The 27,455-nt window shown below is 43.4% G+C and overlaps 2 protein-coding genes across 2 annotated transcripts in view; one reads left to right on the top strand and one right to left on the bottom strand.

Annotated features, from left to right (window-relative positions):
* Positions 1-1,154: 1,154 nt before the first annotated feature.
* LOC308285734 (gastrotropin-like) lies at positions 1,155-3,604 on the bottom strand (the record flags this gene model as incomplete). The annotated part of the gene is made up of 4 exons (XM_080726583.1): positions 1,155-1,205; positions 2,574-2,663; positions 3,178-3,353; positions 3,538-3,604. 4 exons carry the CDS (start codon positions 3,602-3,604, stop codon positions 1,155-1,157), a joined length of 384 nt encoding a protein of 127 aa, XP_080582709.1.
* A 10,306-nt stretch (positions 3,605-13,910) lies between these two features.
* Positions 13,911-27,455, top strand: part of odad3 (outer dynein arm docking complex subunit 3) — a gene marked incomplete at both ends in the record, with an annotated part of 29,685 nt that continues 16,140 nt past the window's right edge. The window contains 9 exons of the mRNA XM_080725579.1: positions 13,911-13,989; positions 17,631-17,752; positions 18,575-18,652; positions 20,940-21,131; positions 22,873-22,974; positions 23,426-23,551; positions 24,707-24,829; positions 25,072-25,227; positions 26,617-26,777. Of these exons, the coding sequence (XP_080581705.1) occupies positions 13,911-13,989; positions 17,631-17,752; positions 18,575-18,652; positions 20,940-21,131; positions 22,873-22,974; positions 23,426-23,551; positions 24,707-24,829; positions 25,072-25,227; positions 26,617-26,777 (1,139 nt within the window). The remainder of the gene's footprint in view (positions 13,990-17,630; positions 17,753-18,574; positions 18,653-20,939; positions 21,132-22,872; positions 22,975-23,425; positions 23,552-24,706; positions 24,830-25,071; positions 25,228-26,616; positions 26,778-27,455) is intronic.

Genomic DNA, 27,455 nt, shown 5'->3' with positions numbered 1-27,455 from the left:
CTACTCGGCCTGTGTCTCAGAGCAGGAGGGCTGTGGACAGTTCAGAAAAGCTAATAGAAACAGCAGGTATTTTATTCCTGGAAAGTTAGCATGGTAGGCTATAATACATGCCATTGTTCTTGGAAAGAAAATATTTTGTAATCTTGTTAGAAGGAAGAAGACAAAAACTGCCTAACGATGATGTCACTGGTAGGTGAGTGTCCACATCCCTCCTAAGAGTGGGAAAGAATTGAACCATTTTGTCATGAACATTAGTGTGGACCAATTATATGAAGATATGTTCAAAATGGTTGAAGTCGTCCATTAAGTAATATTTTTGCGGTATTTTTACTTTACTGGAGTATTTCCAAATGTCTGTGCTTTTACTACTACTCCACTACATCTCAGAGGATAATATTGTGCTTCTACTCCACTACTTTGGTTACTATAGTAACCAAAGTAGTCAGTTTATAGATTTTGTGTTATTTCAAAACATACATGACAAATAAACTCTTGATTGTTAATTTTTGTTTGATATAATAATAATAATAATAAAGCTAGTGTAGCTAAAAAATGCTTTGTTCAAAAGATAGGTCTTAAGTCCTCTCTTAAAAGAGTCAACAGACTGTGGTGCTCTCAGGTGGGTGTTCCACAGTTCAGGGGTGACAGAGCAGAAGGCCCGGTCACCCATGGTGCATACCGGTAGGTTAGTCTTGTGTGTTTTCACAGGCAATAGATTGTTTACATTATTAATCATATTCATTGATCAAATTAGCTAATTCAGCCACACCAAGTGCAGATGTCTACGGTCAACAATATATATTTTTACTTCTATCTTATTTTATTCTCTATCTTACCTGTACCTATCCTGTGTTTCATGCTTACTGCTGTTGCTGGCTTTGACACCTGCATTTCCCCCCAGGGGGATCAATAAAGGTCTATCTTACCCTAACACACACGCACACACACACACACACACACATGCACACGCACACGCACACGCACACACACGCACGCACGCACGCACACATGCACACACACGCGCACACAGAAAGAGACCAGACCGGGGATGTGACTTCTAGCAGGCAGTGCCATAATAGTTTATTGATTACATCAGCGGATGCGGAGGTCTCTAGTTGGTTGTAACTGTTCCAGGCGGGGTCAGAGGTCAGCGCTTAGAGCTTCTTGCTGGTTCTCTTCAGCACCACGGACCCGGCTGTGGAGGTCTGGACACACAAGGAGAAAGATACACACTTAGGCCCATGTCCAGTGTTGATTTCGTCGACTAAAACTATGACGAAAAATGTTTGTCGACTGTGTTTTTTTCACTGACGAAAACTAAATAAAAAAAATAAAAATAAAATAAGCTGTGATGACTAAAACTAAGACTAAATATATTGACAATTTCGTCAACAAAATAAAAACTAGACTAAAATGTTGGGGAGGGACTGGTGGCAGGCCCGGATTTATATGACATGAGGCCCCTGGGCAAGGGGAAATAAAGAGGCCCTCGTGCGCGCGCAAAAAATCCACCTCCGGTCCACCTGACCACACCGTGACCTCACCTTCGGACCGGCCCATGACTGTGTATCCTCATTGGCTCATTGGAAGGGTCTAAAGCGGATACAGAATTGGAGTTTGCGTGCATGTGTGTAGCCTATGTGTGTGGAAAGTACCGGATACATAGAGTGGGCGGGCTTTAGACTGCACTAAGCTTTCAGAGCAGCTACATGCAGTGCGGCCAGCAGAGCAGAAGCTCTCAATAATAAAACAAAATGTACTGTAACTAAACACAAATATCACTTTATTTGGATTGCAATACTTTAAAATGTCATCATTAAATTTACTCATTCAGGGTCTTTTCAAAATGGCTTCCAAGTTCCACAACGCCTCCCTCTCCATAGACTTCCATGTAATTCATAGTGCACGGATCATGCACGCCCATGCCTAGATCATGCACCACGTGTGTCCACTGCACTGTTCACAGCTTTCAAACAAAAGAATCCGAATGGAAATCCGTTCAGGCATTCATGAGCTAGCAGCCATTATGTTTTCTTGAAATGTAAATGTGGGTTAAACATGGAATTTCGCGATTGCGATCATGCCTACTAAATTTTTTGGGGTCCAAAAAATATTTTTTGAAAAAAAAAAAAAAAAAAAATGCCCCCCTCCCCTGAGGCCCCTGGGCTCGTGCCCACCCTAGCCCAATGGTAAGTCCGGTAAGTCCTGTCTGGTGGAGAAGAGAGTCATTTTATGTTTGGTTGCTCTCGAGTGTTGCATGCTGAAAATAGCAGATCTACAAGCTCACAACGTGTGGACCCAAATGCATTCGGGTCAACATCCGTAATCAATGGGGGTACATTTATTGTAATCAAATTATTGTCTTAGGAATGCGACAAAACACAAAAAAATTATTGAACTTAAGTCTCCATGGCACAAGTAATCAATAGGAAAAAAAAGTCATTTTGGGGGTGAACTTCTGTCTGACTGTTCCTTGTTCTGTTTACATTTCTGACTAATAAAGTATTCAATCAATCAATCAATCAATCAATCAATCAATCAAAAAGGTTTAAATCAAAGTGTGTGTACCGTACCTCTACAAGCTTGCCTCCACAGATCTCTGAGGTGTGATGGTAGTTGGGGAATGTTACGCACAGCTTGCCTCCATCCATCGACACTGTGGCCTGTGCGCGCGCACACACACACACACACACACACACACACACACACACACACACACACACACACACACACACACACACACACACACACACACACACACACACACACACACAAAAACACACATTAACTTTGGTATTTGCATGCCTTCATTTGTGCAGAACTTTGCATCATATTTTGTGTACGCACATACTGTAGTATAGTGTTGTGCATATATCATCTCCGTTGGGTGGAAACCTCATATCTTCAAAACTATGTCAGGATCCAAATTCAAAAATAGCAAAAAAACTTAAGGTCAAAGAGCGTTTCGATCTTGTGGATCTGCTACTTTTGATGCTTGTTTATGTGACGCTGTAGTATGAGGGGGCGTTAATTTATGAAAAAACGCAAACAGTTAAAATAGGGAGATAAGCATTGATATTCTCCAAGAAGCACACATTGAAGACTTGACACCAACAATCTCCCAGTTTGGCTCCCCAATCCCACCCTCCTTGCATCCTTCCCTCCTTCCGTTCCTACCTTGAACTTCTTGCCTCCGATGGTCTCCATGTCGGCCTCCTGGCCGATGGTGAACTTGTTGGTGACGGTGGCGTTGGTGGGGTAGACCTGAGTCCAGGAGAAGTCGTTGCCGTTCTGAGTCACCTCTGTGACCAGCTTGTAGTCCTTTCCCTTCTCGATGATGTCAGCGGGGATGCCTGAGGCGTTGGAGAGGAGAGCAAAGGAGAGGAGGATTAATTTAGGAGTCTCATGTTAAAGTTATTATTCTGTGCAAAAGGTGGAGAGAGGAGAAATTGTGTCCCAAGGGAGATTAACCGATCTTCTCTCTGGGCATTGGGACTGAAAAGGTTCGAAGTGATTCCGGTCAGATCCAGCACTCACCCAGCAGCTTGCAGAACTCTTCGTAACCCTCCTGACTCTCGGTTTCCCATTTTCCGGTGAAGGCCATGGCGGCAGTAGAGTGGCTGGACTGGACGGTGGAGCGAGGAGAAAGACTGCAGCGGTCGCAGAGGTGCCAAAGGCTTGAAGGTACTGAGACACAGATGCCTCTCACCTTATATACACACACCTCTCTCTCTCTCTACAACGCTTGCCACCTCAAACTCCTCCTCCATGATGTAAGTGATAACACAGGAGTAAAATTCCACGCGAAAGTGATGACGCCGAGGGTGTAACGGGCCATAAGCAGCTCATGAACATTTATGGAGTTTTAACTGAGTAGTGGGGGAAATGCTGACCAGCTCATCATCGGGGCTGAACCCAGTGTTTCCCCGGGGGTCGATGAACTTTAGTTCACTAGTTTTATGGGTTTCATCTTTACTGCAGTGGATCGTGCTACAGGAACGAGGAGAAGTGAATTGGAATTGAACTTGATGACCTGGCATTCATTATTTAATGAGATAATCTAGAATATACAGGGTACAGTTTGTAAAGTGCATATTATTGCATTCAATGGGCTACAATCTTAATCTACCATATCTAGTGTGTGATAAGCACTTTAATTTTTGGATGTATTTTGTTTTGGCAATTTGTAAGAGAGGAATGTACATGTTCAGTGAGGAACTATAGGGGCTTTTAAGCTGTGACATCATTTTGTAGGCAGAGGAGAACTCTGCCCCCAGAGCATTTTCTGTCCCTCGCTATTTCAACAGATCCGAGACAAAAATAATGACTAAAGTATAATTCTACCACTTTCCTTTCAACAACAAAGAGAAGAAAAATGTGTAAATAGTAAAAATAGTAAAAAGATTCGCTTTTTCTGGGGGCAAAAGTTCTCCTCTGCCTACAAAATGATGTCACACTTAACAGCCCCAAACTAACTGGTTCCAAATAGCACTAACTTTGGTTCTATAATCATAGGGAAACCTCTTTTTAGTCCGGGAGGCAGGCCCACCTCGCAGGATCTTTTTCGTCTACTTTCCCCCCCACTATTATCTCCTGTTAGCCTATAACTTGGGCCATCACAAGTTGATAGCCTACTGAACACCCCCAACTTGGGGCCACTTGGTCTCAGGGGCCCCAAACCTTGTTTGTTTCTATATGTTTATGGCATGTATTCCCCATGTATGAAAACCTGTAACCCATTTGTGTTTGCAGTGGCACTGAACTACACTCTGCTGTATGCAAAGACATATTTGATAAGCAAAGTAAGGAAGTGATGCACCTAGGATCAACCTTTTGTATCTTATTTGGTTGACAAATGATTCACCAAAGACAACCATTTAAGTAAGTAGGTCTGGGATAGTCATTATCAGCCAAGAATGTGCGGAAAATGCACCCTGGGAGATGGATTGCTGAGCTGGAGGGAAACACTTGCCATCAGCTCCCAGTACTTTCAACAACACCTAGCTTCCAGTACATGTATACCACAGGACTTTCCACATCCAAGTCATGCTACAGTATGCTGAAGTTACCCATCTTGGATTTCTCAATATTGAGGCATTATCTGCCATTTCTTAGCTGGGCATATAGCGTATATGCACTGAGCACCCTTCAATACCCCTGAAAACCATATATGCCATAAATTAACACAACTGGACTTCTGCACATTAAAAAGGCACATCTCCTGATATTATAGACTAAGAATGTTGGCCACAGCAGCTCTAATTTCAAGGTAGAAAGGTCATCTTGGGCTCAAATTGAAGCGTATGAACACAGGGAGTTAAGTGCTGCAGTGTAATCACCATAAAGTGCTGGGGAAATAATCATCTTTGATGAAAATGTGTCGAGCGGAGAGTAATTCTTTTGTGTTTCTGCATGGGGATGTTGAGTGTGATCTTTTAAAATAGAATAGCTACAACCCCCTATGTTTCAGCATACTGCATGCCAAATGTCATGCTTGTATGACTGTTTATGCACATGTGGTACCTTAGTTTTTACGTTTACATATGAAACATATACCGTATATAAAACGAGACCAAAAGACCCCACCAACTTGTGATGGCCCAAGTTCTATTCTAACAGGGAATAATAGTGAGAAAAGGTAGCAGAAAACATCCTGAGAGGTAGGCCTGCATGGGGGATCATATTAGAGGTACTTAAACTAAGCTGTAGAACCTGCAGAGAACCTATAAAGATGCAAGCTTGTAGATCTGCTATTTTTGAAAAATCGTGAAAATTAGAATTTTGACCTGATTCTATAAGTGTCTTTTGAATCCTTCTAAGGTTTTTTGAAAAACCTATGTTTCTATGTCAGCAATCTGGCCAGCCATTGTCAAAGAAAAGGTCCTTTTCACTTAACTGGAGCTCAGTTAGTCTGTTCTTGAGAGACTAATATGTCAGTGGTTCTCAAACCTTTTCATGTGAAGGACCCCCAAAAATATATTTATTTGGCCACGGACCCGCATCTCAAAATATTTAGTTCCAGGGACCACCCAGAAGCAAACGTTACAAACGTTCGCTTTGAAAATACATATAGTCAAAGATTTGCACACATTTTCACGACTTTTTCAAAAATAGCAGATCTACAAGCTCGCAGCGCGCTGTGAGCTTGTATATCTGCTATTTTTCACTGGTTAAAGCATTCAATAATTCTAGGCTTAACAGGTTCTTTCACGGCAGTGTTATTTAGCACCTTGGGTCCCTTTTACTACGAAGAGAGGGTTTACGTGGTCAATTCGATTTGGCTTTGGTGAATACGTGTGAAAAAAGTTCTAAAATTGGCTGTTCACGAGGGTAGGTGGACAGTTATGTATTTATTGAATTGGCTCTGTGATTGAAGCACCACATAGGAACTACCGCACAATGTGAGCCTTTCTTTTGTACAATGTACTTGACCTTGGGCCAAACGACCAATAGCACCATTTCCTCAAACCCATCGGTAGCTTTGGAAAACGACCACTGTTGAAGTCAGTACAACATGGCCTTGGAGTTCTTTATAGATCTATAAAAAAATAGTGCAGGTCGACGCCCCGCAGAACACACACACACACACACACACACGCACGCGCGCGCGCACACACACACACACACACACACACACACACACACACACACACACACACACACACCCACGCACCCACGCACACGCGCACACACACAGGTCAACGACTTAGAAGCAAACCCACACACGGTTAACAATCCACTCATATTTCGACATCATTTTATTCCCACATTTACAAGCTTGGAGGGGCTCCGTGTGTAAAAAAAAAAAAAGAAGTGTTGCAAGACAATGTGCGAGCAGAGGCTTGCCTCTTCATCTCTATCTGTATATCCAGGTAAAGACATGGGTATACATTAATGTGAGCCATATGTATTCAAGGAAAGACGTGCATGGGCATTATGTGGGTTGTGTGCTCTCTACACGCCCAGAGAGAAGTAATTATACCGTATAGATGTACCCAGAGAAAGAAGGGATTATATTCCGTAATCCAGGTAAAGACGCTCCTCAGTATACCTAGAAATATAGAAAGCACTGCGTGTGCAGACTTTAATTCAGCTAGTTGAGTTGTGCATCCACCATCCATGGCTAGAAATTAGTTTGTCTTTGAATGCAGCCACTCGTACACAGTAAAAAAACCTGAGAATATCTATCTTGCCTTAGCCCTTATGCCTAAACTGTTTAGGCGTGTTGAGAAAATATCTTGAGAAAATACATTTTAAATAGTTCAAATAGCAGAAAATCTAAAATGTTTTTCAAAATAGTAAGGCAAGATAGGGTCCTTCACAGAGTTCAATGAACACTGTGGGATTTACCGTGTAGTAGGCTACTAGTAGGCCTGTTCTAAAAGAAAAATACGACCATGAACTGTATTTTCAGTGTTATGTTTCTGTCAAGGACATGCAGGTCAAAACATATACGAGGGAGAGAGAGAGAGAGAGAGCACACACAGTGTAATAATGGTATAGAGTGATGAGAGTGAAACAGGGATTCACCTTTTGATTGATGTTGACTTTTCTCTTTATTCGTTCTTTCAATTCAGTTTAAACCATCTTTTTCTGTGTTATGTCTGTGATACTGTGGTTTAGAAACATAAAAGGAAGAAAAAATATATATTGGAGAAGAAGGAGGAGGAGAAGGAGGATGAGAAAGGTTCTGAGGAAGAATTTAAAATATCAGGGTAAACATAGACTAAGTAAATACAAATAGACCTTTGTGCGTCCATTTGTAGACAGAGTTTAGATCAACACTGTGTGTATAGTGGGTAGAAGCAAGCAGAGCAGCGATAATGACAAGAAGATACCACAAGAACAAGGGACGGCGAGAGGAGAAGAAGAAAAGATTCTAAAGAAAGATACATACACATGGATTCCTTTTTATCTGTGACTATAAAAGGGGGATTTGTGATGGAGGAATTAAAGGAGGGGAGGCCTTGATATGTAGATGAGGCTGCTGTTAATCAAAGCAATAAGATTAGCCTTCCAAATTGAGATGAAGAAAGGCTCCATTATCTGGGCCGAGTGTCATGTTTAATAACGCGGAACGCCATGGTAATTCACCACTGACGCAGTCCTCTGTGTGTACGTGGAAGTTTGCGCGCGTGCGCGTGTGTGTGTGTGTGTGTGTGTGTGTGTGTGTGTGTATGTGTCTGTGAAAGAAGTTTATGTATGTGTGCGTGTGTGTGTGTGTGTGTGTGTGTGTGTGTGTGTGTGTGTGTGTGTGTGTGTGTGTGTGTATGTATGTATGTGTGGGTGTTTTATTGAAAAGGAGGAAGAAAGAGAGCAGGAGTGAGAGAGAGAGAGAGAGAGAGAGAGAGAGAGAGAGAGAATGAAAGAGCAGGTTCCTTTGGGAGAGAGGCCACAGTGGGTGCGTTAGGCTTTGATGTCAGAACGTTGCACCATGATGATGGGGAGACCAGAAGAGCTCCTCAACGTGTGCGCAAGAGTTGTGCTGATGTTACAGAACAACTGCGTGTGTTTGTGTGTGCGTCTGCGCGTGCACACCCCCGCCAACACACACACACACACAGACAATAGGCCTACTGCCTCCCCTGGTTCGAGAGGGCAAACTACCTCATTCCGCCATTAACACACCCAGGCGAGGAATATACTATGCCACAATATCATCGGCATAGACGCGTTCTGTTGCGGTTATCTTCACCATCTCTCAAATGATGCTGACAGCCTTCTGTCCTTTGGGGAGGGGGAAACTGTAGTCACTGGTTATTACCAAGGCAACCCCCCCCCCAGTTCCCCCCAACCACCAACCAACCACCCCTCCCTCCACCCCAATCCATCCGGGGAACCAAATTATGCCCCGCATTAATATTTCATAATGTGTGGGACTTGAGGAGGAACCACATGTGTACGCAGCAGCAGCCCTTTGTCTTTAGTGTCAAGCGAAATGTTGTCCACAGGCCCGTCGTCAGAGGGTGACTCAAGGTGACGGGGCGAGGGAGACGGAGGGGACGGAGGAGAGGAGACAACTGGAGAGGAGAGGAGAGGGAGAAGACGGGAGGAGAGGAGAGGAGAGGGGATAAGAAAAGAAGAGAGGGGAATAGGGGGAGAGGGAGGAGACGAGAGGGTATAGGGGAGGATATCGTCGTTGTCGGGTGGAAACCTTGTATGTCCCAAACCTTCCTTTTTTGTTATTTTAAAAATGATTGAAACGGTGCCCGTTGGCCTACTGGTCCAGGTGCATACCACTTAGGCATTGCCACATAGGCATGGATGCCTGGCGGCGTCGACAGTTCAATTTCCGATCCGGACGGCATTTGCCGTGTGTCGCTCCTCATCTCCTCCCCCATTTCCTGTCAGTCTAATGTCCTATCTAATAAAGGCTTAAAAGCCCCAAAAAACTAATCTTTAAAACCGATTGAAAACAGCGGAAGCACACAACGCCAACCGCGAGGCGCCGCGTTGTGTGCTTGCAGATCTGCTGTTTTCACTAGTTTGGGGCGACGGTCTTGTATGATGAAGCAGGGCTTTAGGCCTAGGCCTACTTTACGAGAAAAACAACGTACAAATCTGAAACTTGGAGATACAAGGTTTCTGCCCAAAAGTGGCGATATGGGAGGGGGGGGCAGAGGAAACAAGCGGAGCGCCGAGGAGAAGAGACTGGAGGAGAGGAGAGGAGAGGACAGGAGGAGAGGGGAACGGAAGAGAGCAGAGCAATACCACTGCGTCATAAATAATGCAGAGAGGTGAGGGCCGCACGGTGGGTTGAGCAGGAGACAAAGAGCCTGTTTAACACATGTGAACTGTCGACACCGCAGAAGGCAAACTACTTAAACAGCAAACTTGTGTCGTGCATTTTTATTTATTTACATGTCTCGTTTGTCCGCGTATACCTCTCTGTCTCATTCTCAACAGACTTACCCGTGACAGCAATGAGGAATCAGTGCAAACGCACAAGGCCATGTTGCATGCATTGAGGATTACAACAAGTCAAGAGCCAGACATCACCATGCTGCCACGTGGTGGACATTTTTGTCAGAAATCTGTTTTTGCTACGTACAAAATGAGTGGGCTCAGGGCTTGACATTAACATTTTGAGGCACTTGTACTTTGGACAAGTACATTTCACTAAATGTTTTCCATTCACTTGTCCCGGCACAAAAGTCACTTGTCTGGATAAAAATGAGACATTTCATTTCACAGTAATTTATTTCTTAAATGCATAGAAGTCAGACATTGAAATAGAATAAATAAAAAAATTACTGCTGACCTCCCTTGCTCCTTCCACTCCAAAGTATCGCCAGTTCATAGTCTGCATACAGCACAAAGCTGCTTGGAAAGTCACCGAAAAAATAAAACCAAGAGCCACTTGTCCAATGGACAAGTACATTTTACTTAGCTTTTCCGGAAGGATTTATTACTTGTCCTGGACAACAGGACAAGCCTTAAAGGAGTAGTTCACCCCCAAAATGACTTTTTTTCTATTGATTACTCATGCCATGGAGAGTAGAGTTCAATAATATTTTTAGTTTTTTATCACATTCCTAAGACATAAATGTGATAACAATAAATTTACCCCCATTCATTTCGGATGGTGACCCGTTTCGAAACGGGTCACCATCCGGAAATCAATGGGGGTAAATGTACTCAAATCAAATTTTTGTCTTAGGAATGTGACAAAAACCAAAAAATATTATTGAACTCTACTCTCCATGGCATGAGTAATCAATAGAAAAAAAGTCATTTTGGGGGTGAACTACTCCTTTAATGTCAAGCATTGAGGCTACACAAACATATAAAAGAGTTACAGGCCTGACAATTACAGGCCTGCTCTGAGAATCTACAAATGGAACCAAATGGACCCCTCATGTTGTCTTTACATATAATTTTATTGCTAGTGTTAGTTATTGTTATTGTTTTTAAATGTTATGGTGAATTAAATACACAGGACCACAATGGAAACAAGCCCTCCGTGCCTTTTTTGTTATCCTTTTAGCGTCATAGTAAAATCGTATCGCTGTAGCCTACTATTTGCAAACTGTTAATAAAGTATTCAATCAATCAATCAATCAATCAATCAATGTGGAAACTTGAGTTGACCATCTTTACCCATCACCAGAGAAGGTGGGACTTTTCATTATCCTTTCTCAAAGCTAAAGAAAAACTCCCACCTCATTCTTACCACACATTAAAATCCTTATTTTAATTCAGAGAGTGAATGTAACATCGGTACACTCCCCGAGTTATATATTTACACTGCGCAACAGGAAAGCATTGTTGGTTGATTTGTATTGTACTAACCAATATAGTAGTCCAGTGATTCTTATATTGCGTTTGTTTTGTGTCTTCATATTTAGCTTATGCAGACAGTATTATGTACAGACTTTTTTAAGCTGCTCCATAACTTGTACTTTATGTGGTACATATTTAATATACATTTGTTATTGCTGTTGTTAAGCACACAGGCAATTAAAGTGCATAGGTCTATTGCATTCTGTTAGGATTAGCTTATCATTGCAATGTTCCTGAGTTGAAATAGGCTACTAATTTTCCAAGTGTTTGTAGTCTACTTGGCCTCAATATTTCTTTGCACATAGGACTAATAGCCTATATTATTAAATATTCAGATGTTTTGTATGGGGGGGGGGGGAAGAAAGCTGAGTAACTACTGTTCTAAATTATGTGGTATAATGGTCATTTAAAAACATTATGCAAAGATATATTACTTTGACCTTTCAGTAACTGATTAATATAGGCTACTATTATTAGACCTTAATTGTCGAATTAAGCATGTTCTAATCATGTATCTGCTACTTTACTTTGGGCCTACTTAAAATTAAAAACCTTTTCCAAATAGGCTATTGCATTCTTCATTTTGGAAATAAAATTGTCAATTTAACACTGATAAGGTGCCCACTCTTCCTTGGTGCCCACTGCCCACCTATCCTGTTAGTGTTCTGGTCAGGGGTGTCTCAAGGGGGGAAAAGTGGAACTGAGTTACTAGGGCCCAAGGTGGAGCGGCCTTAATTATGTTATACTTTTAGCTATTGAAAAATAGCTGATCTACAAGCTCACAGCGGGGGGGGGGGGGGGGGGGGGGGTCCCTTAAACGAAATATTTTGAGATGGGGGTCCGTGGCCAATATCATTTTGGGGGTCCTTCACATGAAAAAGTTTGAGCTCCACTGACATAGAAGGATTTGAAATATTCAAAAGAATGTTCGAGATTTTTCAAAAATAGCAGATCTACAAGCTCGCAGCGCGGCACTCGGTGCCGAGCTTGTAGACCTATCTGCTATTTTTCAATAGCTAAAGCACAAAATAATGCGTAATAATAATGCGTTCCCAGTCTAAATGGGTTAAACCACCTCCCCCCTATGAAGAACATTTCTCGGGGGGCCCGCAGTGAATCCTTGTACCCAGGGCCCAGAATTTGGTGCGACACCCCTGCCCTGTCCACCTATCCAGTCAGGAAGTATTCTGGTCGCTCCCACCTCATTCTTACCACACATTAAAATCCTTATTTTAATTCAGAGAGTGAATGTAACATCGGTACACTCCCCGAGTTATATATTTACACTGCGCAACAGGAAAGCATTGTTGGTTGATTTGTATTGTACTAACCAATATAGTAGTCCAGTGATTCTTATATTGCGTTTGTTTTGTGTCTTCATATTTAGCTTATGCAGACAGTATTATGTACAGACTTTTTAAGCTGCTCCCATAACTTGTACTTTATGTGGTACATATTTAATATACATTTGTTATTGCTGTTGTTAAGCACACAGGCAATTAAAGTGCATAGGTCTATTGCATTCTGTTAGGATTAGCTTATCATTGCAATGTTCCTGAGTTGAAATAGGCTACTAATTTTCCAAGTGTTTGTAGTCTACTTGGCCTCAATATTTCTTTGCACATAGGACTAATAGCCTATATTATTAAATATTCAGATGTTTTGTATGGGGGGGGGGGGAAGAAAGCTGAGTAACTACTGTTCTAAATTATGTGGTATAATGGTCATTTAAAAACATTATGCAAAGATATATTACTTTGACCTTTCAGTAACTGATTAATATAGGCTACTATTATTAGACCTTAATTGTCGAATTAAGCATGTTCTAATCATGTATCTGCTACTTTACTTTGGGCCTACTTAAAATTAAAAACCTTTTCCAAATAGGCTATTGCATTCTTCATTTTGGAAATAAAATTGTCAATTTAACACTGATAAGGTGCCCACTCTTCCTTGGTGCCCACTGCCCACCTATCCTGTTAGTGTTCTGGTCAGGGGTGTCTCAAGGGGGGAAAAGTGGAACTGAGTTACTAGGGCCCAAGGTGGAGCGGCCTTAATTATGTTATACTTTTAGCTATTGAAAAATAGCTGATCTACAAGCTCACAGCGGGGGGGGGGGGGGGGGGGGGGGGGTCCCTTAAACGAAATATTTTGAGATGGGGGTCCGTGGCCAATATCATTTTGGGGGTCCTTCACATGAAAAAGTTTGAGCTCCACTGACATAGAAGGATTTGAAATATTCAAAAGAATGTTCGAGATTTTTCAAAAATAGCAGATCTACAAGCTCGCAGCGCGGCACTCGGTGCCGAGCTTGTAGACCTATCTGCTATTTTTCAATAGCTAAAGCACAAAATAATGCGTAATAATAATGCGTTCCCAGTCTAAATGGGTTAAACCACCTCCCCCTATGAAGAACATTTCTCGGGGGGCCCGCAGTGAATCCTTGTACCCAGGGCCCAGAATTTGGTGCGACACCCCTGCCCTGTCCACCTATCCAGTCAGGAAGTATTCTGGTCGCTAGGCAACATCAGTCAACAGCCCTTCGTCGGATGTTGTGTGTGTGAAAGTGGTGTGAAATGCAGACACATTTCATTTCGTCTATAGCGTGACTGACAGCAGACATCAAAATGACATCCAGCTTTGACGCCATCAAGCCGCCGATGCACGATGAAATTACAGAAATGCAGCGGAAAATCCAACTACTTGGTATGTTTTTGCGACTGCAAATGTTGCACCGACATCGGCGACGTACCGAAATCAGTGACTGCCTGCACAGATCTCCGTCTCTGCTCTTTATTAGTTTGTTTTATAACGAGAGTTTGTTTCTGTGGGGAATTTAGAGATAAAGAGAATTAAATAGAACCTAATTTGTACTCGTAGCCTACGTCTCAGCAGGTGAACCGTGAACGGTCTATTTGAGCGACATCTGGAGTCACCGTATTCGATGGGTCACCGATTTAGCTGTAGCACCGAAGACGCACAACACAACTTGCTATAACGGTCGGTTACGAAAGTTACAGAAGTTGTAGGCAGGCGCGGTTTTAGGCGGAGGCTTTTAGTGCTTAAGCACCAGTATTTTCCTGACTAGCACCAGTAGTTTTCGGGGCTAGCAAAATCGGGAGAGAGACGGTCAGACGGAGAAAAAACGGCACTTCTCTGAGTTCACTCTCTCTCTCTGTTTCTCAATCATCACTCTCTCTCCCATGCACGCTTGGTTGCACAAAAACACACGGGTTAAGCTACACTGTTTCCTGTTAATAATAACCTGCGTGAAATAAGCTGCATTGGGAAGTAAGCGGGTGACACTTTATTGTGAAAGTAAGACAGGAAACGATAGTTGTTGCTGGGTTGGCCTTAGTTGTCGGTTTGTTATGTTAAAGGGGTATTTCGGTCAAAAACGACTTTCCTACCTTTCTAATGATGATTCGGGAAGCTTCTGGGTTGATCCAGGTGTTGTTTGACCCATAGCAGCATTTTGTTCCATTTTCGATTTTCTCCCCTGCACCCCACGGCTCCAAAACGGCACCTTTTGGGTCGTTCCGTAATCCGGTTATTATTCTCGCTCAAAATTCACTTTTCTCGCTCGGTATCAGTCCCTCATACTGTTGTTAGCATATCCGAGCTACACCAGCTCCTGGTCGCCGCCATGTTTGTTTACAAAAAGCTCAACTCTCAACTCGCAGCCCAGGAGAGAACACTGGGAAATCCCGTTTTGTATCGCGTGACTCCCCGACGCGCGACGAACAATAAAACACAAAAATGCTCTTAGCCAAAGAAAAAAGATGTAACTATGTCGACAAAGTCTGCAGAGTGATGTATGGTGTAGCCTCTTGTCTGCCTCAACCGGTAACAGGCTGTGGGGGAGGGAGGTGGAGCTGTGAGAGCAGCAGCAGCAGCAGCAGCAGCAGCAGCTCGTGAACGCGCGTTTCCCAACGGGTTAGGGATTTCCCAGTGTTTCTCTCCTGGGCTGAGAGTTGAGAGTTGAGCTTGAAGTAAACAAACATGGCGGCGACCAGGAGCTGGTGTAGCTCGGATATGCTAACAACAGTATGAGGGACTGATACCGAGCGAGAAAAGTGAATTTTGAGCGAGAATAATAACCGGATTACGGAACGACCCAAAAGGTGCCGTTTTGGAGCCGTGGGGTGCAGGGGAGAAAATCGAAAATGGAACAAAATGCTGCTATGGGTCAAACAACACCTGGATCAACCCAGAAGCTTCCCGAATCATCATTTGAAAGGTAGGAAAGTCGTTTTTGACCGAAATACCCCTTTAAGCTGCATTGGTTTGCAATAGCCTACTAGCGCGCAGTTTAAGTTACACATGATGAATGAATAGACAGTCAAAACAATTTGTATTATCAGAACAGTATAGCCTACACATTAATTTGCGAACGGGGCGCTGGGGGGAGAGAGAAGACAGTCTGCAGTCCATTTCAGCGTCATCTTGCACTGTCCATGGGAAGTATGAAAATAGCCGATCTGCATGCTCACAACGCCTCGAAGGCACGCAGGAGGACAACTTACAACCCATATAAAAGAAACATTATACACTCAATTGAAGTTCTTTATGAGGAGATGTTATGGAAACTGTACAAGATCACCACCAAAGCCTTTACAACTTTCCCAAAGTTGCATATAAGAGATAGGGGCTTTTCATCAATCTTTTTCCAAAAACTGGGACAATGGATAAACAGGATAAAATATGCTGCTCTGCTGTTGATTGTTGTAAACTGGTTTTGGAATCTAATTCTTCTGGATGGTGAGTAGTGTACACTTGACTGCTGCTGCAGCTTGCCTATGCCGAACTCTTTTCTTGATGTCAAAAGTTGTCCGCTGAGACAAATGTTAATTAAATCGAAAATAGCAGATCTAGAAGTTCACAACGCAGCGTGAAGCGACTCGTTGTGAGCTTGCAGATTGGCTATTTTCACTTCTACTTGTTTGGGTTTAGTTTCTCTTGGTTCACGCCACGGGCTAAAAACGTTTTGGAAGCAATACCATCATGCTTGCTGTTATGCTGTAGTAGACAGAGTGGTGTAAAATTAAGTAGATTAACTGAAAAGCTTTTGGAACTGAATGATTATATGACACTGCCTGGTGTTGTCTGTCTGTTGGAGTGTTGGTACCAAGAATTCCAAGACTATCTTGCTGGCTGGTGCATGTGGAGAGGCAAAGGGAAAGTGTAGTGTCACTAGTGTGCCGTTCCCGATTGTTTAGCAAAGAAATAAACCGCGGAAATCCGAATAAAATGTGATCAAATCCGCGAAAAACCGCCAATTTTCACGAGACGTGCACGCGCATGCGCGCGGCAAAAGCTCCCTGTAGCACCCCCTACTGCTCAGGGCTAGAACCGCGCCTGTTTGTAGGCCTAAATATTTATGGTGAAACAATTAAAACAAAGACCCATTCGAAAACAACTGATATTCATATATAACAACGCTTTTTTTCTCCTTATTTTTTATGTCAAAAGTTGGTTGTTGAATTTGAGCAGTGTGAAGCAGAATTATAGACATCCAAGTTATTTGGTGAAAAATAATGGTGCTGATGATATTCTGAGTTTAGGACCGAAATGTTCAATCTCTGTTTTACTGTCACTTTTATTTTTATTTTTTTCATCTAAAGAGCTTCAGTTTTCATCTTTCAGTGTGTGAGCCATTTGGTTGTTTATGGACTTTCATGCTGGTCTGCTGCAGCTCACACCTGTTTTCAGCCCTAGCCTGTAAGCCCTGTTTTATTTTAGTCATATTTTAGTCATCTGAAATATTTTGCTATTTAGTTTTAGTCGACTAAATATCATATGAGAGTGTAGATATACTCTGTACCGATTTGCCCGATTTTAGGGCAAAATCTGTAGGAGCAGTATCCAAAAAAGAGTTTAAAAAAATCGTCCTGATGGTGGCGCTATATGGGACAGATCCATGTTGAAGACATGAGTGTAGAGCAAGTGTGTACCGATTTGCGTGATTTTGTGAGAATTGATGGCAAGGAGTGTGAGTGCAAAATATGGCATGGATCGGGGCAACGGTTGCGGAGATATGAGAAGAGCAAAAGTGTGACGTGTGACGTGTGACTGACAGACTGACGGACGGACTGACTGACTGACAGCCGGTAGAGGTTTTGATAATAACTGCGACCTGAGGGTCACAATAAAATGACTTGTCTTTTAGTTCTACATGGAACTCCACTGGTCCCTTTAGTCTCAGTTTCAGTCCTCGAAGCTTAGCTTTTGTTTAGTCCTTATTTCGTTGGATTAAAAAAAAGGTAGTCGACCAGCATTTCTCGTCATAGTTTTGGTCAAAGGAATTCGCCACTGTTTGACTGTGAATGAATGATTCACCAATGCAGAGGGAGAGAGGAGTGCTTATTATGAGAGCTCCCAGACCACCATCAAGAAGAACAGGGAGCTCATCCTCCAGCTCAGACAGGACAACAAGAAGATGCACAGACGGCTGGCTGAGTCTCACACTGTAAGTATAGTTTTACTGCAGCGGATGTTCCTTCCAGCATGAGAGGTTGAGGGTTTGATACCTGAAAACATTCCTTCTTCCACTAAAACAGTGGTTCTCAACCTTTTCAGGCCGCGACCTCCAAAATGATCATATTTGAACTGGGGACCCCCCACCCTGACGAGCACTAAGAGTTACATTTTGTATAACACGGGTCTATTGTGAAAATAGCAGATCTACATGCTCACAACGCCTCGCGTTGCGAGGCGTTGTGAGCATACAGATCTGATATTTTCACAATTTCTGCCTCTAATATTTGACAATTTGGCCAATGTTTAATTTGTCATTTTAGAGGTACTAAAAGTAACTCTAGAAATGTGTAGATACACTCTATACACTTAAACTGTATGTTGGTTTGTTTACTGTTGAGTGAGAAAACAACGTTGCACATTAAGTTAATCATCTGGGGACCCCCCAAAATAATTTGGGGACCCTCCTGGGGGTCCTGACCCACAGGTTGAGAACCACTGCACTAAAACATGATGTGTCTAGCTATCGATCGATCTATCTAAAGATAACAACAACTTCATTTAGCACAACATTTATGAGGCTAGGTGTGTGTGTGTGTGTGTGTGTGTGTGTGTGTGTGTGTGTGTGTGTGTGTGTGTGTGTGTGTGTGTGTGTGTGCGCGCGTGCGTGTGTGCGTGCGTGCGTGCGTGTGTGTGTGTGTGTTTATGAATACGTGTGCGTGCCTGCTAGGCGTGCGTGCGTGTGGGTGTATTGGTTTGCAATTACAGAGGCACGGCCCCGTAAGGAATTCTCTGTATCTCTTTTCTTATTTAGGGTGACGAGCAAGTGATCAAGGAAGCTTTTCAGAGCCGTGGTGCAGAGAAGGCTGCCTATCGCAACATGTCAGGGAAGGTAAGAAGGACCCCGACTGATATGACCTTGATCAGTATACGCTGTCAAATCATCTGGGCCCTGGGTACAAGTTACGCATTATTATGTATTCTTTTGGGCTTTAACCATTGGAAAATAGCAGATCTTACAAGCTCACAGATCTGCTAGATCTGCTATTTTTTTTGTGCAAGTCTTTGGAAATTTCAAATTCTTCTAAGGTTTTTTGAAAAAAATATGTTTCTATGTCAGTGGTGCTCAAACTATTTCGTGTGAAGGAACCCCAAAATGATATGTATTTGGCCACGGACCCCCATCTCAAAATATTTAGTTCCAGGGACCCCCCAGAAGCAACATTTGAGTTACAAATATTCGCTTAAAAAATACATATATTCAAAGATTTGCACACATTTTCACGACTTTTCAAAATGTGCTGATCTAAAAGCTTGCAGCACGGCACTGTGAGCTTGTATATCTGCTATTTTTCAATTGCTAAAGTATAAAAATAATTAAGGTCCCTCTACCTTAGGCCCTAGTAACTCAGTCCCATCTCCCCCCCCCCCCTTGTGACACCCCTGCAAATGGGTTTAAATCAATAGTGTTTTTTCACTGTGCATCAGCTTCTTGATGAAGAGATTTGCATGGGTAATCATATTAATGCATGCCATTTTTATATCAAGAACAATCCCATGATCATATATATAGGCTGTTTCAGATTGTGTGATGTGTGAGTGGGAGTTCCTAACACCTTCTAAGCCAAGGGGAGCCCCTTAATGTTAAAACCGTACTATATCGCACATCCCCCCAGGGACTCTCAGCCACGTCGTACATTCCCGGACTTTGTCTTTAAAACCGGAATAAAAGCTTTTGATCCGAAAATCGGCGATCGTCTAACCTTCCCTAGTCACCACTCGTGCACTGATAGCTCATGCAGACCGTGCATGAAGCAGAGGTGACGTCAGCGCCTCTCCTTCTCCAAGGCTACTCCCAGCCATCCGTTTGCTGTCTGCACACTCGAGCTCCTACAGCAGCCATGCTTGGGGCTATGCTAGCGAAACTTTTCAGTTCTGTTCTTCAGTCACACATGGACTATTTGCGGGGACATTTACGTGAAAGGATCGCGCACGCGAAACGCACGGGGACATCGACGATCGGCCAAAACCCCCATTCTATCCCAACGGAAATCGAGAAAATCATGGTGAGTTACTGGCCTGGGGGAAAAAAAAAAAGAAAAAACAGCGGCGCTGTTCAAGATGGAGGGGCTGCGGGGTCATGTTTATAAACATAATATTATGTCTCAGATCACAATACAATAATAGAAATGTCACGGCTAATCTACCAACCACCATTCTATTTCGGACGTCAAGGTGTTAAGGTATTCTTAGAATAATTACAATCAATAATAGTTACGTATTGATGTTATTTAATTTAGGATGCTAGGATGAGATAAAACCAAAGAATTACTTTTTTTTTCTTTGCTGTTATCGTGTTTTGTTTGTTGTTCCTCTGTTTAAATCCCTGTTCACTGACATGTTTTGGCAACATTCCCTCTGAATATCACACCCTAAGCGGTTGGTGGAGATTCATTTTTCTACAATTAGCTCAAGCGATGCGACGCGTTGTGAGCTTGTAGATCTGCTATTGTCAAACATTTTTGTACTTTTACTTTTGGTACTTTAAGTACATTTTGATGCCAACACCTTCATACTTTTACCCAAGTACATTTTGAATTCCAGACTTCTACTTGTAACGGAGTACATCTACATTGCAGTATTGATACTTTTACTTAAGTCAGGGGTCTTCAACAGGGGGTCCGGGACCCCTAGGGGGTCCCCAGAGTTACTACAGGGGGTCCTCCAAATCTTTGAGTGATAGAAACAATTTCTACCTCCTTTTTTCATATTAACCACTTGAACCCTAGTGTCCATATTCTGAGAACTTTAGCCAAAAATAGCAGATCTACAAGCTCACAACACCTCGCGCTGCGAGGCGTTGTGAGCTTGTAGATCGGCTATTTTTGGCAAAGAGGTTTGGTGTAGAGGGGAAAAAGAGCAGACTAAGTACAGAGTGAAAGGTCAAGTTTATTAAGTATAGTGACGGTGCAAGTGGTTAAATATCTGAAAACACAAATTGACATGAATCCAAAATACACTGATGATTGTGCTGTCAAACAATGAAACTATATGGAATCTATGAACAGGTTGTGGGGGTCCCTGCTTCATCTCTCTCACAACTAAGGGGGCCTTGGCCTGAAAACGTTGAAGACCCCTGACTTAAGTAATAAACGTGAGTATTTTTTCCACCACTGCAGACGGCCGCCACGGCGCTGGAGCGGGAGGTTCTGACCAAGAGGAAGCGTCTGGACGCCATGAGACACGCCACGCACACGCTCCGCCAGCGCCTGGACGAGCTCAAGACGCAGCACCAGAGAATGACGGCAGGGGGCAGCAAGGAGACGCAGTCTGCCGACGTCCGCGCACGGAACAGGCAGGAGGATGCCAGGGTAACAAACTGTCCCCTGTTCAACTTCACATTATTTATTTTGTATTCTTTATCCAACGATTTTATAACCCATTTTTCACCCAGTGCCAGTTGCCCAAGCTGTAATTCTGAGCGCTGCTCTCCCTCTGCCAACCTGGGCAGAGCCCCGAACTGAGCTCATGCTTCTTTCAATGCAGGAGGAGTGGAGCAAGCCGCTTCTTATCACCTGACAGGGGGGGGGGGGGTAGTTTCCCCGGTAGGACGTGGCGCGTGGATTGATTGATTGATTGATTGATTGAGTATTTTATTAGACAAAAGTGGAGAACAGAACAAGTATAGTCAATACATTAAAGGAATGTAGTACAGTACAAGTACAGTTAAACACCCTGCCTAAAAGGAGCATCCCAAATAAGACCGTTTATGGCCTTTTTACGTTGGAAGTAAGACGTTATAGAGTATAGAGACCAGGATTACTGCATGTTCTTGTGAGGGTACCCACCCGAGGGGACACTGGGAGAACATGCTAAGTCCACACAGAATGGTCCTTTTGCTAACCTCACCCTGGGTACGGGCACTGATGACACGGAGGAGAGAACGCGGCCCCAAAATCCACAGCGTCCCTGCTGGGAATCAAACCACTAAGCACCCAGTGTGCCACTGGGTGCTTAACCCACTATTTACAGTTTGCAATAGCACAGTACGATTGTACAATGAATGCCCTTTAAGGCTTTTTATGACACATGACTCAATCATGACTTTTCAGCATGTTTCAACATTTCATCTCAACAGTAATTGAATGAATAGCTTTGGACCGACATTAACACACTACAAGCACTAATAGAACACTAATAGAACACAGTATATAGGCCTATCTTTTTGTCTATTTTAATTGTGGAGGACACATCTCTCTCGCTCGCTCTCTCTGTCTCTCGTTGACTGTGCGTTGCCGTTGTTAAATAATACCACACCGTCACTCCCTTGAGTGCTGCTATTTGTGCATCATGGATTGCTAAAAAGTCTTGTGAGCTCAGCAAACAGCTCTGTGGCTGTCTTCCTACCACCTTTCAAGAACTCAACTACCTCATTAAAAGTAGACAGGCAAAGTCCTTCTGTCTTTGCCATGTATACAATACAATACAAATGTCATGGGGCAGTGTCAGCCATAGCCCTGAAACATGACATGTCAAGTTTCAAGGCTATGTCAGCCTTTGACTTCATCAAAATCATTTCCATAGAACTGCACTATGCATTCGCCCTTTCCGGTCTACAAGCCTGCATTGGTTTCGAGCTTGTAGACCCGTTTAGCCAGAGAGATTTGCAGCACCGTCATAACATTGTCCTCTGCACTTACTTATTGCCAGTGAATCTTATCACCTGCCAGGTGAAGACAAAGCTGTATAGATTTGCATTGTCTATGAGCTACTACGTGCACGCTCCCCACCAATGAGCGGACAGGTTGTCCGAGCGAATCGGCGAGCTACTGTAATCGTAATGTAAATCTGTCTGCGTGCTTCTCATTGCGGCTGGGTGCTCGAGCGACGGAGAACTCACGTTATCGGCGCCCCTGCCCACTACATTATTTCTTGACAACCTTTGCATAAAACCTAAAAGTCTGTGCATTTGTGTGTGTGTGTGTGTGTGTGTGTGTGTGTGTGTGTGTGTGTGTGTGTGTGTGTGTGTGTGTGTGTGTGTGTGTGTGTGTGTGTGTGTGTGTGTGTGTGTGTGTGTGTGTGTGTGTGTGTGTGTGTGTGTGTTGCCTCCAGAAACTGCGTGTGCTGGAGAACAACTTGGAGAAGACACAGTTGAAATGCCAGGAGGCCGAGCGCATTGCGAGAGGCTATTTTTCTATCAAAAACCACCTGCAGGTAAAATGCAACTGTCATTTATAAACCGTACACTGGTACATGTTTAGTGTGGAAACAATCGCAATACAATGTGCATTTCGAGGGGCTAAAATGCGATGTTTTGTTGACCTTTTACACTCGGTTAACAGTTATTTGACAATGTTTTTTTCTGTTTTTTTTTTAAAACTCTGTAATGGTCAATTAACAGCTGCACATTGTACACACATAGCACACACATTGCACATTGCACATGGTTTCCTTACCTCCCCCTGACCTTTCCATTGTAAATACCATTCATTTTGCATTGTGTTTTACGAGTACGACTCCTTTTTAAAAATATTTTCTGCGTAGTACTGTGTTTTATTTGTCTGTCATTCAATGAGTTAAAAAAAAGGACCCCCAATTGAAACAAGCCCAAAAAGTTATGAGATTCTTTTTTTTTATTTTTGCTTTATTCCATGGCTGCGTGCAGGAGGAGAGCCTGGGCTACCAGGGTCAGCTGGACGGTCTGGAGGCAGACATCCTGCAGCACGGAGAGGAGCTGGCCAAGCTGCAGGTCATGAACAACGACGCCCAGCTGTCTAAAGAGGCCGCCAAGGTGACTCTCACACTGTCAGATCCTACACTGTTGAATGTACAATATCGTCATTGTCGGGTGAAAACCTTGTTTGTCCAAAACCGTTCGTTTTGCATTTTTCATTTTAAAAATGGTTTAAACTAGTGGTTTTTCACTACTTTTGTGCGACGGCCTTGTACGATGAAGCAGGGCTTTACTTTGCAAAAGAACATACAAATTTGAAACTTGGAGATACGAGGTTTCCACCCGACAACGACGATATGCAGCGGTGGAAAAAGTACTCACATGTTTTACTTAAGTAAAGGCATCAACGCTGCAACGTAGAAATACTCTGTTACGAGTAAAAGTCCGGAATTCAAAATGTACTTGAGTACAGGTACAAAAGTATTGGTATCAAAATGTAGAAAGTACTCATTATGCAGAATGTCCTGTCTCTTTCTCCCTCTTCCCTGTCCGTCTTCACTTAGAAACTATTAATAAAGGCAGAAAAGCCAAAGACAAATCTAAATGAATACATAAAAATACATTTTAAATGTCATTACAGTTCATAATTGCCACATTAATCATCAAGTGTGTAAGTATGGCCCTACGGTGGTCAGTGCACACTGGAAACAAGGAAAACATTCTATTATTGACAGTGTGTCAAGGCCTTCTGAGTTAATTCAGAATAACATTTTGTTGTGAACACTAACACATTACACCAGGGGTCAGCAACCCTTTTGAAAGTGCCATGTTTTTATTTTATAGAATAGATAGTCAGTGTGCCATGTCAACATACATTTTAATGACACGCCATCAAACATTCTGACATATTTTGATTGTCAGGACATTGTTAAAACGATCATTAGACTCCGAGCAATAACCCACCTATCTCCCAGGTCAGAATTTTAATGAATGTAGAATATATGTGCAGGATGTAATTGGCTGCACATCAGGTGACTTAATTTAATTGACCACATTTAAAACAACATTTGATTTTAAAATAAAAATCCTCTCTCTCACACGTCTGCCAGTGTGCCAGTGATCACCCTCCCCTGTGCCAATGTTGGCAGGTTGCCTACCCCTGCATTACACTATTCTCTCTCTCTCTCTCTCTCTCTCTCTCTCTCTCTCTCTCTCTCTCTCTCTCTCTCTCTCTCTCTCTCTCTCTCTCTCTCTCTCTCTCTCTCTATCCAGACAGAGTTACAGCAGCTGGAGGAGTGTCTCTCTAAGGAGCGTAAGGAGAGAGAACGTGTCATGGCCCTGTACAGGAAGCAGGTGGAGGAACGCAAGGCTCAGACTGAGAAGGCAGACAGAAGGGTGAGTTATGCCAGCGTACGTCTGCTTATTCAAGTAGACACCTCTGTGGGTCAGTTTTGTGTCTCATATGGGTGCCGTTCTTTTCTTTTCTCTAATTACAATCTAAAATATGAACCCTTGTTGTAAAAAAAAAAAACAAAGTTGTCCTTTAAGAACCCACTGTCACCTGAACACACCTGGCTGTCACCCACTGTCACCCACTGTCACCCACACTGTCACCCACTGTCCTCTGTGCCCCCCAGGCCCAGAGGGTGGCCATCATCCCGGCAGACGATGCGAGCGGCGAGGAGGCCCAGCGCAGCACCACCCGTCTGGTCCAGGAGGAGGAGAAGACCATCTCCACCTTCGAGGAGGCCTTCCAGCGCATCAAGGAAGCCACCGGGGTCACAGACGTGCAGGTATGGGGACGGGCGGAGAGCGGCGCCGTGTGGAGGAATGGGAATAAACTACGTAGACGTGGGTTGCAATCGGGTGGTTTATTTTTATGTTTTGTGTGTGTATTCATGCACATGTGTACATATTCTTTGGAGGTGGAAACCTCATATGCCCAAAACCGTTACTTTTCAGGATTCAGACTTTTCAGGTAGCAGATCTACAAGCTCAAAACGTGTTGTTTCATGCCGCGTTTCGCCCTTGAAGATCTGCGACTTTTCATGCTTTTGTGTGACGCTGTAGTATGATCAAGCACCATAAAATATGGGGATAAGAGGTTTCTCCCCGACAACAACAATATATAAATATCCATTGGTGTGTGTGTGTGTGTGTGTGTGTGTGTGTGTGTGTGTGTGTGTGTGTGTGTGTGTGTGTGTGTGTGTGTGTGTGTGTGTGTGTGTGTGTGTGTGTGTGTGTGTGTGTGTGTGTGTGTGTGTGCGCATGCGTGCGTGCGTGCGTGCGTGCGTGTGTGTCCAGGGGTGTCGCACCAAATTCTGGGCCCTGGGTACAAGGATTCACTGCGGGCCCCCCATGAATGTTCTTCATAGGGGAGCGGTTTTAACCCATTTAGACTGGGAACGCATTATTACACGTTATTTCGTGCTTTAACTATTGAAAAATAGCAGTTATATATATACCGGTAATAGTAGATCTGCTATTTTTGTATATTCATATAAGGTATTATATAAGGAGTCAGCTTAGGTGGTTCAGGTATCTAGTGCGGATGCTTCCTATGCGCCTTCCTAGGAAGGTCCTCGATGCACGTCCCACTGGGAGGAGACCCCGTGGCAGACCAAAGACCAGATGGAAGGATTATATCTCCACACTAGCCTGGGAACGCCTCGGTATACTCCCGGAAGGAGTGGAGGAAGTTGCTCAAGATAGGGAACTCTGGAAATCCCAGTTGGAACTGTTACCCCTGCGACACGATTCCGGATAAGTGGTTGAAGATGGATGGATGGATGCTGTTTTCGAGAAATCATGAAAATTCTTTGAATATTTCAAATCCTTTTTTGAAAAAACCTTTGTTTCTATGTCAGTGGTGCTCAAACCTTTTCATGTGCAAGGACCCCCAAAATGATATGTATTTGACCATGGACGCTTAAAAAAATGTGCACACATTTTCATGACTTTTCAAAAATAGCAGATCTACAAGCTCGCGGCACTCGGTTGCCGCACTGTGAGCTTGTATATCTGCTGTTTTTCTATATAGCTAAAGTATAAAATAATTAAGGCCCCCTCCATCTTGGGCCCTAGTAACTCAGTTCCACTTTTACCCCCCTTGTGACGCCCCTGACGATATATAAATATCCATTTATGTGTGTGTGTGTGTGTGTGTGTGCGTGTGTCTCCAGGAGATAGTGGAGCGTTTCATCTCTCAGGGGGAGAGCCAGAAGCACCTGGAGCAGATGAAGCTGGCCAACGAGCGCAGCCTGCAGCAGCTGAAGGAGGAGAAGCAGCTCCAGGAGCAGCACTTCCAGGACATGAAGTACTCCGGGGAGGCCAAGCTTTCCAGGTCGGACACACACTCACAGACAGACAGCACCTCTTGTTTATCAGACCTGTCTGCCGCTTATAGCTGGCTTTCAAAGGGAAGCCATCGCCGCCTCCAACATTACCCCTATATCGAAGAACAAGAAAAACTAGGTGCTCAAGAGGTAACAGCAAAGTTAAAAACGTGTAGTGGGTGCTTCTAGGATAAGTGGGATAAAACTCTCTGCCTGATGAAGACCCAGAGAGAAACATGTTGGCTTTTATTATTTGATAATGAAATAAAGTACCCAGTTTTTACGTCCGCTCCCTTCCTTTTTAACTTTTTGAGTGCTCGGATTGCTCCTCTCTATTACCCCTATATCGTTGCTAATATTCTAACCTTTTGTGTTTTTCTTTTTTTCATCAATTAACACCCTACTACCCTAATGCGACTGCATTGGCTGCTTTGCCTATTGCTACGTGCCTGCTGAGCAGTCTTCTGTGTGGCTCCCTGAAACGCTGCCGAACATGTGCTGAAAGGTTTATCACAGCTGCATCCCTGCATGGGGTACAAAATCCATGCATTGTGAAATCTACACGCCTTTCTCCCTGGATTTTAGCTGCTAACCTTGGTCGCCACGTTCTTGTCCTCGTTTGCTGCGTTTATGGCAAAATGACAATGTAGACTTTCAGTGGACATGAATCAAAGACATGACACACC

Source organism: Nannobrachium achirus, assembly GCF_963921795.1.
Source record: "Nannobrachium achirus genome assembly, chromosome: 5".
Classification (NCBI taxonomy): Eukaryota; Metazoa; Chordata; class Actinopteri; order Myctophiformes; family Myctophidae; genus Nannobrachium; species Nannobrachium achirus.
Note: the sequence above shows the minus strand (reverse complement) of the source record. Positions and strands in the feature narration are given on the sequence as shown.